Source organism: Coloeus monedula (assembly GCF_965178545.1).
Source record: "Coloeus monedula genome assembly, chromosome: 2".
Taxonomy (NCBI): domain Eukaryota; kingdom Metazoa; phylum Chordata; class Aves; order Passeriformes; family Corvidae; genus Coloeus; species Coloeus monedula.
The window spans coordinates 4,247,515-4,260,133 of record NC_138782.1 but is presented as its reverse complement, the minus strand read 5'-3'; the positions used below and the strand labels follow the sequence as shown (position 1 = coordinate 4,260,133).

Sequence of the window (12,619 nt, the reverse complement as noted above, 5' to 3'; positions counted from 1 at the left end):
ATTTTATTTTTTGCTTGCCAAAGCTGGAAACTCTGATAGGCTTTTTGCCTTCAGGAAGATTTATTTGTGTGCTACTTTTAATGGATCGCTGTGCTTGTTATTTCAGGTTGTGACATTTTTTATTTAGGGGTTTGAATACAATAGGTCTGAGCAGGCCTGGGGAACACACTGTTACACAGGGTAGAATTTAAAGAGGGTTTTTAATGTGTTCAATATTTCTTTGTAATTTCTTTCAATCAAGTAGTACTGAATGCACATTCTGAAACCAGTGTGGTCCATTGTCATTAAAACATGCAGCTGGAATGTTAGTAAATGCTCATTGGAACAGCATTTGCTCCAACATTTTTCTGTATCAGAGTAATTAATAATTACTTATTTCACACTACATTTTTAGAACAATATTTTCACTTCCTTGATGTTTCCACACAGCATCTCACACAGTGTTAGACCTCTGGATTTTTTAATAAATTTTATACTGCTTTAAGAATAATATAATTACCTAATATTGATAATCCTTTTACAGTTTAAGTGTTCATTTTGGCAGAGTGACATTTTCAAAATATGTTTGATATCAGAATTAAGTACATCCTGATTACTTCCTGTCAAAGGCTTAAACCTCTAATGTTGTTTAGAAGCCTGACACCTTTAGACTAAAAGAATAGAAGACCTTAAAGTGTATTTTCCACTTTTTAAATGTACTTTTAGACAAAAACTCATCTTCCCTAAGTTGAAGTTAGCTCAAGATGTTTAAATGCTTCCTTGTATAGAACCCATGTGATTTCACTCTGCTTTGAATCCTGTGAAAGTTGGATTGTACTATCCTGTACATAGTAAATTGCTGACACAGATATTTTCATGCCAGGAAGGCAAAATTAAATAAATGAAGAATTAAAAAAACCTCTTTTGAGGTGCATGTGTGGTAACCAATGTAAGAATTTTTTTCTAGAAGTTTCCTGTAACCATTATTTTATTTTTTGAATAACAACATCTTAACAAACATAATGAAACTCTTTTAAGTGACTCTGAAAAGCAGCATTTACCCAAAGAGGAATCATCCAGGAGCCCTGGTACTTTAATGTGGAAATAGAGTAGTTAGCTGAACACACTGTCGTGTTTTTTGACATCCATTACTGGAAAGACAAAAGAATTCTTTATAATCCTCACACAGTTCACACAGTCTCTTCCTGAGCAGTCTTCCTTTGTATTTACCACTGCTAATAAGGTAATCATTGCAAATACTGCTTCCCTCAAGGTTTACCATATAAACGAATATTTTAGAAGTATTTAAGTTCAAACACAAAGCAAACTTCCAGTTCTTCTTTTCACCTCATCTCTCAGAACTAGAACTAAGGAAGGAGCTGTTACATTTGATTGGTACATTTGCAGACTTTACAGTGTCAAAATAACTTTAGTCAGAATTGCAAATCTGCTGGAGTTTGGAATCATTCAACAACTGCTTCCTGAGAATTTGTACAAATACGTTTATTTGCTGCAATATTTGATTGATTTGTTTTTTTTGCTGTTCCTGTTACTTTCTCTGTCTGTACCTTGTAGCTGAAGCATTGCAGTCGTTACATACACGACTTGTTTCCTTCTTTGATCAAAAACTTGGACCCTGTCCCGCTTAGACACCTTCTTAACCTTGTCTCAACTCTTCATCCCAGTGCTCACACTGAACAGGTAAAGACAAGGCCAACAGAATCGCTGTCATGAGAAAAGCAAGTAAATGAGAGTGTTAAACAACTATTATGGATTTGTCTTCCTGAAGGAATGCAGTAAAAGGAATATTCACTAATGCAGAAAGGGAGAACTCGAGTAAAGTTGTCATGTTTCTTCAAGTACACCTTTTCTGGCTTTTGAAGTCTAATCTTTAGAGATTTTCAAAGACTTCATAACCACTGACAGAAGATTTTAACTTCCTGTCTGAAGTTAGAATGTGTTTCACACAACATTAGTTAGTTGATTTGTTTATTTTGATGAGTTTATTTTGGTGAGCTGTAATATTGGCATAGAGAAAGATGAACAGTGGATCTTTATATCCAAAACCTGCTGCTTAATGGTACTTTTCCCTGCTTTTCTTTCCAGACCTTGTATTTGGCATCCATGCTGATAAAAGCCCTGTGGAATAATGCACTGGCAGCTAAGGCTCAGCTGTCAAAGCAAAGCTCCTTTGCATCTTTACTGAGTACCAACCTGCCCATGGGAAACAAAAAAGGTGCGTGGTTTTCAGGTAGATCTGGGAGTTAAATTTGGAATTTTCATAGTCTCCTTGTTGAGTTTGGACAAAAAGCAGGTATAGAACTTTCTCCTTTAAGTATTTTTCAAAAGTGTCATGCTGGCATATTTTTCCAGCAGAACTTGAGGCTGTAGATGAAAGCATTAAACGTCTGTGAGTGCATTTGGAAAGCTTTGTGTTTCAGATCCATTCTGTTTGTATAGCTGAAGTAGTCTGTGTTTTTCTTTCTTCTTTTCTTCTTAATTCAGAAGATGATCCCTAACTCATCAGTTAACTATTCTTGTTCTACTGCACATCTGTAACATAATAGCTACATAAAATCTTACAAAAGCTTACCTGCTTTTTACCTAGTTTTTGGTATTGCATGCTGTTTCTGATTTGGTTGTTTTGTTTTTTACTTGACTGTGTCTTTCCCCACAGTCATTACTAAAGGTGCTGCCAAGCCATTTTACTGTAGCTTCCCTTTCTCTTCCTACTGCTGGTTTTTGTGAATTATGGACAACTATATGCTGACAAAACGATTTTTAGTCACTTATTTTTCCATTCTGCTTTTTTCCTTCAGAAGAAGAGGAGCTCAGAAGAGCAGCCCCTTCCCCTTGTAAGTATCATTTTAGTTGTACACCACAATTTGATACCACAGTGCTTTTGAATTTGAGCAGGATTAGAGTAAATTTGAAGTTCTGTTTTTATGAGAAGTCAAATGAAATGATATTTTGAGTAGAACCTAGGAAATTTGTGTAACTGTGGCAAGAAGAGACATCAAAATACAAACTTTGTAGTAAAATGCTCAGTGTTTTAAATGAAATGATTAGTCTTTAGGTACACAGATTGTTTGAGTTATGTATCCCTGTTTGCTGGAAGAATGCTCAACATTTGAGGCAGATTTATGCAATGCTGTTACATTCCAGTAATTACCTGTCACAGAGTAACTGGGAAATGTGGTTTTGAATTAGGGTCACCAGCAGCAAGCCCTCAAAGTAGTGACAACAGTGACACCCATCAGAGTGGAGGCAGTGACATTGAAATGGAGGAGCAGCTGATTAACAGAACAAAACACGTCCAGCAGCGACTTTCGGACACAGAGGTATGAGTGAGAGTCTGAGTCTGGGAATTCTGTTACTGAGTTGCCTCTTATTAGCCATTAAATGATTTTTTTAATCTGTACTTGTTTCAAAACCACTTCAGACAAATGTATTCCTGCATTTAAATTGTGTTTCAGTTAGGTTAATCTCGTAGTAAGGGACTGCCAGACGTTGTTTCTGTGTCACACTGTGACTCTTAGCACATGCAAAGTCTGCACATACACCCTGTTAGCAACAAGGTAATGCAAAAAATCAATTATTAAATATGAATCTTGCTCAGAGCATTTTGTCATCAGCAACCAAATTGAGAAAGAATGAATTGAAACTTGTAGATGTGACACATTTCCTCCTAAAGGAAGAATGATGTTTGAATGATGATGATGATGATATTAATTATGCATTTCCAGTGGTCCTTTATTTTCCCACCAATCTTAAAAAACCCCGAAATAATTTCAGGAATCCATGCAAGGAAGCTCTGATGAGACAGCCAACAGTGGTGAGGATGGCAGCAGTGGGCCTGGGAGCAGCAGTGGCCACAGTGATGGATCCAGCAACGAGGCCAACTCCAGTCACGCCAGCCAGTCCGCCGGCAGCCCTGGCAGCGAGGTGCAGTCGGAAGACATCGCAGATATCGAGGCTCTCAAAGAGGAGGAGGATGAAGAGGAAGAAGACAGGAGTCACAACCCCCAGAAAAGCAGTAGGAGCACAGATCTACGAGGCAGAAAACTGGAATCACAAGCGGGCATTTGTCTGGGAGATGCCCAGGGGGCGCCGGAGAGGAGCGGTGCCAGTAACGGGGCGGGCAAGGACCATGTTTTTAACACGGACGCGGTGCCGCCGGTGGACAATCGCATCCGTATGCTCGATGCTTGTTCTCATGCTGAGGATGCAGAGCACGACATGACAGGGGAAATGAGCACTGCTCACATTTCACAAGGCTCTCAAGATTCTTGTATAACTCACACAGGGGACTTCCTCGGGGAAACTATTGGGAATGAATTATTTAACTGTCGACAGTTCATTGGGCCACAGCACCACCACCACCATCACCACCACCACCATCACCATGATGGGTAGGTAGCTTGGCATGTCTTCTGGCTCCTTCCATAACAGAAATAAAAGTGGTAGCAGAATCCTCCATTTGGGCAGAAATTGGTGTATGGACATTTTGCTGTAGCTCAGGATAATTTTGTCTTGCAGAAATGACATCATTTATCACAGACATTTATCATGCTATCGCAGACAGTTACACAGAAATCTGATTTGTTAACATCTGATTAAAGGTTTCATTTAAGTTTTGCTGTTGAATAAATAAGACAGCATTTAAGAAAATGTTAAGAATGTTTTGGAAAATGCTGCATTTAGTTAACATTAAGAAGCCAACTCAGTCATCATGCTAGTGCGGCCTTCAGTTTATTTATCTGTAATTGTTTTTCTAGTTCATACAAGGGCTGCTGTTCAAACAGATGATTCATCCTGACTTTAGCTTTAGGGAGATGTCTGCTCACTTGTAGTCTGCTTTAAACAAGTTCCTCTTTGATATTGTCCATTCTGATATACTTCTTTTACAGGCATATGGTCGATGATATGCTTAGTGCAGATGATGTCAGCTGCAGTAGTTCTCAAGTCAGTGCAAAATCAGAGAAAAATATGGCAGATTTTGATGGGGAAGAGTCTGGCTGCGAAGAAGAGCTTGTACAGATTAATTCCCATGCTGAGCTAACATCTCATCTTCAGCAGCACCTCCCTAACCTGGCCTCTATCTATCATGAACATCTGAGTCAAGGTAAGAGTGATAAAACAAAACCTGAAAAACTTAGTTTGTAATTCTGAATTAGTCTCCAGTAATTAAAATAAAATAATGAAATTATTTTAACCATTTTTTTGTATTTGTCCTAAGAAGCCATGATGACTGCTGAGAACTTAATGTTTCTCCAAGAGATAGATTTTTGAATCTGTGTTCGTTAGTGAACACAGAAATGTTCATTTGTGTTTAGTTGTGTTTATCTTTCTAAATCCCTCCCCCCTTCCCATTTCTTCTGGAGCTTTTAATGCAAATTAAAACAAATAAAGGCACAAAAGAACCTAGTACGTGTGTCTTCTAATAGCTTATTTAAGTGTAAAGAAAGGTGGTACTGAAAGCAGGATTTCTTTCCATTTTCCTCTCTGAAACCTTCTGCAGTTTTTGTTCTGGTGGGTGCATATTACTGTGAGTTTGTACATTTGACATCATAAATTAACCTATAAATGAATTAACCATAATGGGCTCTAGAGAAGAGAATTCTGGAAAAGTGACTTAAAATATGACTTGATGCTTTTGGGAGCTTGCTGTAAAGGGCATTTGATGCTATTTCATCTTACACTGCCAAATCTTCTAGTTTACTTCAGGGTGCAATTTAAGATGCTACTAAAACACTTCTCAAGAATTATATCATCTTTCCATATGCTATTTTGGCAGCTTGATTTTCTCTTTTACCCTCTTTTTAAACATAATGGAGAGCAGAGTTGATGAAGGGTTCATGGTTTTGTTCACTGGCCTGGAAGAGCCAAGTTTGCCCTTATCCAGCAGACAGCAAACCCAGTGCTGTTTATGTATTTCCCTGAAATAATTGAGTAAGAAGTTTTTATAATAGTAATTTCAGCCTGAGATTGAACACTGGGATTTTTTTCTCCACTGCAGAGTTGAATAAACTATTAAAACTTCATAAATCTATAAATCAGCATATTTTTTTCAATATTTTCCATAGATATTACTCATCTAACTGAAGATTCAAATTACTGGTTGAGCATGAGGCCTTCAGTGCAGATTATTTTTGACACCCCTAGTTTTGCATGTGCAAATAATTACAGTGTTCTGTGTGCAGTCTGAATTTTCTACTTGACTTTGCTGTTGCATGAAAATAGTATCAAATAGTAGATCAATGAATGGTGCCAGCTGTGGGCACAGAGAGGAAGGAAAATGTCTATCAGTGTTTATGAAAACATGATGAGTTTCTAAAATCCTGCACTTTGATGCTTTAGCACATGGAAAAATGGTGTTTGTTTTTCCTGGTTTTCAGTTGGATGGAGGGAATCTTGTAGCAGGAGGGGAATTTATTAAAATGTGCTCCTTTCCTGCATTCCAGCCAGGGTGGTTATGGAGATAACTCCCTTTGGACCACGGCACTACAGAAAGGCTTAAGAAACATTTTAATTACAGTATGAATTAAATTAAAAAGCAATTGCATCTGCAGTTCTTCAGTGCTGTTTTTAATTGCACTTTGCCATTAGCCAAAAGCAGTGTAAATATTGGCCCAACTGCCCTGTTGGCTTCTTGTATGGTCTTTTAAGAACCCATATGTGGAAAAAGGCTGCAATTACAGTGTTGTTGCACTTTGAAATAGCCAAGTTAACAAATAAAATGTGTTGTTGTTTGTGCACTTAGGGAGTAACGTTCAATTCAGATGGTTCCTTCTGTTTACTCACTAATGCTCTTTATATTTTGTCCAGGACCAGCAGTTCACAAACATCAATATAACAGCAATGCAGTGACGGACATTAATTTGGATAATGTTTGTAAGAAAGGAAACACCCTGCTGTGGGATCTGGTCCAGGATGAAGATGCAGTAAGTTGAATACCTGAAAACACTGGTTTTTAAAAGAAAATAAATACATAGTATTCATTGACTTTTCTTTCTACTTGCTGTAGATTCATCTTTCTGAAGGGTTAATAAATGAGGCAGAGAAGCTGCTCTGTTCTTTAGTGTGCTGGTTCACTGACAGACAGATTCGAATGAGATTTATCGAAGGCTGCTTAGAAAATTTAGCAAACAACAGGTAACTTTAATCATAAATTGTCTGTTTTATAAGTATCTTATTTCTGCAACATACCAGAAATCCAAGTTGGCTGTAATATTTATTTCATTTTACAGGAAGACAACGTAAACTAGGCAAAAGCAAAAGAATAAAAATAGTTTCCAAAGTGTTGTGGATGTCTCTGATGCTCCATTTTTTTTGTGTCTTGGTTTCCTGAATTTCTCATTTTGTTGTATTTGTCTGTCCTCCCTTCTGCCAGAGGTTTTTGCCTTCCTGCCTTTGGTAAAATCAGGTCTGCACCTCAGTCAGTCGAGTTCAAGGTCAGGTGCCTTGGCCATAAGCATTTTGAACTCAATATTCAGATTTTACATACAAGTGGCTGAGGAACAGACAAGTTCTTTTCCACCGTGTCTTTTATGGGGTCTCATTTCTGTGGGGAAGGAACAGCTTGACCTCAGATGACTTGTTTTAATACCAGCAAAAGCTGTGAGATTGTACTGGGCAAAGTGGCATTTATTTTCACGATACAGTTGATAGCTGGACATCACCTGCTGTGTTGTGGTGTTACCTTTTTGCTGAGAACTGCATTTGTGAGATGAGCTACAAGTATGCTGAGAGATTAATCTCATCTGTGTGTCCAGGGAGTTACATGTAAAGAATTTGAGGTATGTGTAGTTCAGGTTCAGAAGACTTCTTGGTTGACTTGATGGGAGATTCCACAAGCACGGGAAGGACATGGACCTGTTGGAGCACATCCAGAGAGGTTGATTAGAGGGATGGAGCCCCTCTCCTGTGAGGAAAGGGTGAGAGAATTGGGACTCTTCAGCCTGGAGAAAAGAAGACTTTGGGGTGACCTAATTGTGGCCTTCCTCTACCTGAAGGGAGCCTGCAAGAAGCATGGAGAGAGACTCTTTACAAGGGCCTGGAGTGACAGGACAAGGGGGAATGGCTTCAAATGGAGAGTAGGTTTAGAGTAGATACAAGGAGAAAATTGTTTATTGTGAGGGCAGTGAAGCCCTGGCACAGACTGCCCAGAGAAGCTGTGGCTGCTCCATCCCTGGAAGTGTTCAAGGCCAGGCTGGGTGGGGCTCTGAGCAACCTGGGATAGTAGAAAGTGTCCCAGCCCATGACAGGGGCTGGAATGAGGAGACTTTTGAAGTCCCTTCCAGCCCAGATCACCCTGTGATCTATGATTTACAGAGCTTTCCTTTAGTCAGTTTGCTTACAGAACCTGAGCTTCTCAAAGGAATTTTTAAATCAATTATTTCAGTTTTGTAGCAGTCACATGTTGTCATTGTTTCTCTCTTTCTCCCTTAGATCTGTAGTAGTTTCACTTCGTCTTCTTCCCAAGCTGTTTGGAACATTCCAACAATTTGGGAGCAGCTACGATACACATTGGATAACAATGTAAGTAGGCCCCTGTCCCAGCAGTGCTGGCATTTAGGGGGCTCTTTGGTGTATTAAAACCTTTGAAAGTTGAAGATAATACGCAGTACAGCATTTCTTAGCAGAACAAACCATGCAACTGCCTGGTGTAACTGTAGAGAACAGACTGACGGAACTTCTGGGAAAGTGACAGTGATTATGAGGAACTTTTCTTGGCCTTTTTGACATGACAGTTGAACATATGCCCAGTCCTGAGTTAGACTTTTTCTGTATTAGGGCCGTGAGGAACAGTTTTCATGGGCTCAGAAGGGAGTGTTCTGTCAGTCCTATGCCTGAAAATCACATTAGGAAACCTTAAGAATTGCAAGGAAGAAGAGCGTACAGTACTGGAAAATGCTTCTGAATTTGTGGTAGATGGAAAACTGAATGTGTACTTTGGGGTTATGTATGTGCCATTTTCCTATAACAGCTGTCTGCTTTCTGTAGCTTTTCTGATCTTTTTAAGCAAACCATAATACTTTCTGTCCTTTAAATTGCCACAGGTGGGCAGAAAAGGAACTAAATATGATGAAACTTTTCTTCGATAATTTGGTACACTACATCCAGGCAGTCAGGGAGGGACGACACAAACACGCACTGTAAGTACACAGCTGACTTGGAGCGTTGGATATTTTATGGTTTGAAACATTTCTGCTTTCTTCTGTTGCTTCTGATGTGTTCTTGTAAGTAAATATTTTCTATAGGGACATTTTCTGTTTGGGGAGACAAAGGTCTGTAAAAACATTTTAAATAGCTCCTTTTTCTTAAAAAAATCCCAACTCTTGTCATTTTTGTTAGGCATCATGTTGAGTATTTGTGTGCAAATAAAAGATGAAGGTTTAGATACTCAAATTAATTTAAAGTGATTTCATATCACTATTCAAATGGTTTAGTTTTAAAATTTGTCATTAGCCTTTGCGTAATTTTTTTGTTTAACACATCCAGCTGCACTTTCTAATCTGTGTGATTAAAATCAGGTGTATATAAACAAGCAGTACCATTTCCAGCTCCCCAATCCCAAAGGAAGAGACTGTTCATGTTTTGACAGATGTCAAAGTCAATATGGGCACCCACATCTGAAAAACGTTGCTATTTATGGGTCCAGTTTAGCTTCTTCAAATCTAACTTCACCCTTTATATTAGATGTTGCTTTAGTGAGTAATTACTTAGAAAGGTGGGATCCTTTAAATTCAGGTAAAATGATAAATTATTCTACTCCTTTGACCATCAAGCTTTTACTGTATAAACAGAAATAAAGGTAATCTTTTTATGTAAGTTATGAAAATATTTTTATGAAGCATATGTATCATCTGGAATCGGAAATTCTGAGTAGAAATACCAGCATTTTACAAGTTTGGGGGGAAAAGAATTAAGTAGATCCTGCCAGGTGACAAAATAATGCACTTGAATTGGACTGTAAGCCAAAAAGCCCAATCCCATTCCCCTTCTCAAATCCCAACAAAAAAAGGATTTTATCTAGTGACAACTACTGTGTCATTCCGCTCTTTGGGGTGGTTTTGCAACATCTGCAGCTGGAGTCTGGGCCATGCACTGAACTAGAAATTCAGAAAGAAACTTGTAAGAAACAATTATTAATGCTTTTAAGAGGCATGTGTCTGAGTAGGATAGGAATTACGACAATAAACAATCAAATAAAATTCTGGTTTTATCCAAATTTACATTTAGATACAGCCACAGCGCAGAAGTTCAGGTTCGCCTTCAATTCTTGACTTGTGTGTTTTCAACTCTGGGATCTCCAGATCATTTCAGTGAGTATTTGAGGTTATCTTACCATAGAAGCACCTCAGAGTAAGCAAAAATACTTCCTAGTAATCCATGTCAGCTTAATACGGTATTTTCAACATGCAGTTTAAAATAATCTCTGAGACAGTTTCAAAAGAAGGAAGATTTTCTGGCAAAAGCACAGAACCAACACTGGAATTCAAATTCTGTTGCAGTTTTGTGAGAACAAATTTTCATGTTCTCTGTGCTTTGGTTTTTCTAAATAATAGAATAGTAATTACTAAAGGAAGATAATACATTATGTGCTTATGGGCTTTGGTTTGTGTCCATAATGTTCCCAGAGATCTTTTACTGAAGTACTGTATTCCAAAAAGGAATAATTCCTTAAATTTTAATCCTGTCAGAAATAAATTTTCTTTATGAAAGAAGAAATGACACTTTTTACAATTGGTATTTGAGTGGTCTCCTTACAGATAGTCAAAGTTACCATACAATACATTTATGTGTTGTGATCTGACATAGATATTCTGATTTTTCTGTGTGTATCCTTGGGTTTTGTGGAATATTTGGTGTTATAAAGGAGTAGTTAAAAATACTTCCCTAATTGTAGGGTTGAGTTTAGAACAAGTGGACATCCTGTGGCACTGCTTAGTAGAAGATTCTGAATGTTATGATGATGCACTACACTGGTTCTTGAATCAAGTACGGAGTAAAGACCAGCATGCCATGGGTATGGAGACTTACAAACATCTTTTTTTGGAAAAGGTATGTAGAGAGTTAATTGCAACCCTGTAATTCCAATAGAGATGCTTCATTCCTATCAACACTATTTAATGGATTTAAAATTGTTTCTATGGAAATCATCTCTTCAGTAGCCCAGGAGGGCCCCACTTGTCATGCAGACGTTTTTCTCTGCTTGGAGAGAGGAGGGAAATGGATTAGTGGGAGTTCTTTTCACACTACTATTTACCCAAGTGTTTCTTTACAAATAGCCCCTGTGTTGTATCCACAGCTGTGTAGCACTTTTATTTCAATTAGAAAAAAAAAAAAAAACCTGCACAAAACTATAGTTTGCTTTATGCTGTACAGCTTAACCTGACTGAAAAATGGACTTTTGTTTTTGGGAGAGGCCTATACATCTCAGCAATACAGACACCAAAAAGACAAATATGCAGAGCTTTTTCCGAAGGGTTCCATTCATCCATTTTGACAGATGACATTACAAAATGGATAGATTGTGCAATAATTAATGTAGTCTAGTTCTTTGCCAAGGTTACACAGGTTTTTGTCTAGTTTTGTAATGTATAAGGTTTTTGAATGCTAACAAATCCTTTTGCTGTTGATAAGTTAAGCAGCTGATGTTGAAATAACTTTTTTTTCCCCTCTCCATTGTTCAAATCAGTGGTGAACTGTTTAAGACAATTATAGCTGATTTTTTGCATTGTGTCTAAAATTCAGGGTGTGATCTTTTGCAAGAACAAATTCTATTTGCTCTACTACATTTGAATATGGTGAATAATAACAGTGATTAGTAATAACAGTGCTAGTAAAATAAATACCCTGTAATTGCTCTCTATTCCATCACTGAAATTTTTTTGCATACTAAAGCACGTTGATTTTGTTTAGATGCCACAACTAAAACCTGAAACTATCAGTATGACTGGCCTAAACCTCTTCCAGCATTTGTGTAATTTGGCTCGGTTGGCTACGAGTGCTTATGATGGTGGCTCCAACTCCGAGGTGAGCCTGAGTTCTGTCTCTTGCTTTTCTTCTCTCTGGCATGTGTGGATTTTGTCTCTAAAGGCAGAGATAGAAAACCACAAAGTGATACCTGTTGCCTGCATCTCTTTGTGCAGTTTATCATATTGTTAACATAACTGACATGTATCTACTGTTGAGTTCAAGGAATGGATTTGTAACATTTACTTATCTAATGAAGAAGAGTGAGGTGACATTCCATTAGTCATACTTATTTCTGACTAGAAATCAGTTGTAAAATGTGCCTCAATTTATGTATTATGTGCTTTAGAAGTTTTTTATCCAGAGAAATTACCTCATAAATGAAATTATACTTAGAATATATTCTCTGAATTTGAGGCAATATTTTTTTCTTGCAGTGAATACTGATTATAGTTGTGGTTTTACAGCTTCATTTGAAAGTATTTCTTTTTGTCAAAAATGAAAATTGCCTATTTTGAATTTCAGCCAGTTCTCCTCATGTTTCAGACTTTGAAAGTGTTTCTGAGAAACCTAGAGTTTTGTAGTAATTGGGTGTGTGCAGTGATGACAGTGCAAGCAGTGGAGAAAATGAGATATTGTTAGTGATTGAGTCAAGAGG

The 12,619-nt window shown here is 37.7% G+C and overlaps 1 protein-coding gene across 14 annotated transcripts in view; it reads left to right on the top strand.

Annotated features, from left to right (window-relative positions):
* Positions 1 to 12,619, top strand: part of USP34 (ubiquitin specific peptidase 34) — a 111,827-nt gene that overhangs the window by 48,912 nt on the left and 50,296 nt on the right. For 10 of the 14 annotated variants that reach the window (XM_082276604.1, XM_082276613.1, XM_082276609.1 and 7 more), the window contains exons 11-23: positions 1,555 to 1,680; positions 2,086 to 2,215; positions 2,799 to 2,834; positions 3,190 to 3,320; positions 3,775 to 4,391; positions 4,890 to 5,104; positions 6,808 to 6,923; positions 7,007 to 7,134; positions 8,431 to 8,520; positions 9,042 to 9,137; positions 10,225 to 10,307; positions 10,892 to 11,046; positions 11,908 to 12,021. In XM_082276604.1, coding sequence (XP_082132730.1) covers positions 1,555 to 1,680; positions 2,086 to 2,215; positions 2,799 to 2,834; positions 3,190 to 3,320; positions 3,775 to 4,391; positions 4,890 to 5,104; positions 6,808 to 6,923; positions 7,007 to 7,134; positions 8,431 to 8,520; positions 9,042 to 9,137; positions 10,225 to 10,307; positions 10,892 to 11,046; positions 11,908 to 12,021 — 2,037 coding nt within the window. The remainder of the gene's footprint in view (positions 1 to 1,554; positions 1,681 to 2,085; positions 2,216 to 2,798; positions 2,835 to 3,189; positions 3,321 to 3,774; positions 4,392 to 4,889; positions 5,105 to 6,807; positions 6,924 to 7,006; positions 7,135 to 8,430; positions 8,521 to 9,041; positions 9,138 to 10,224; positions 10,308 to 10,891; positions 11,047 to 11,907; positions 12,022 to 12,619) is intronic. The other 4 variants (XM_082276605.1, XM_082276607.1, XM_082276611.1 and 1 more) reach the window with 1 other exon arrangement.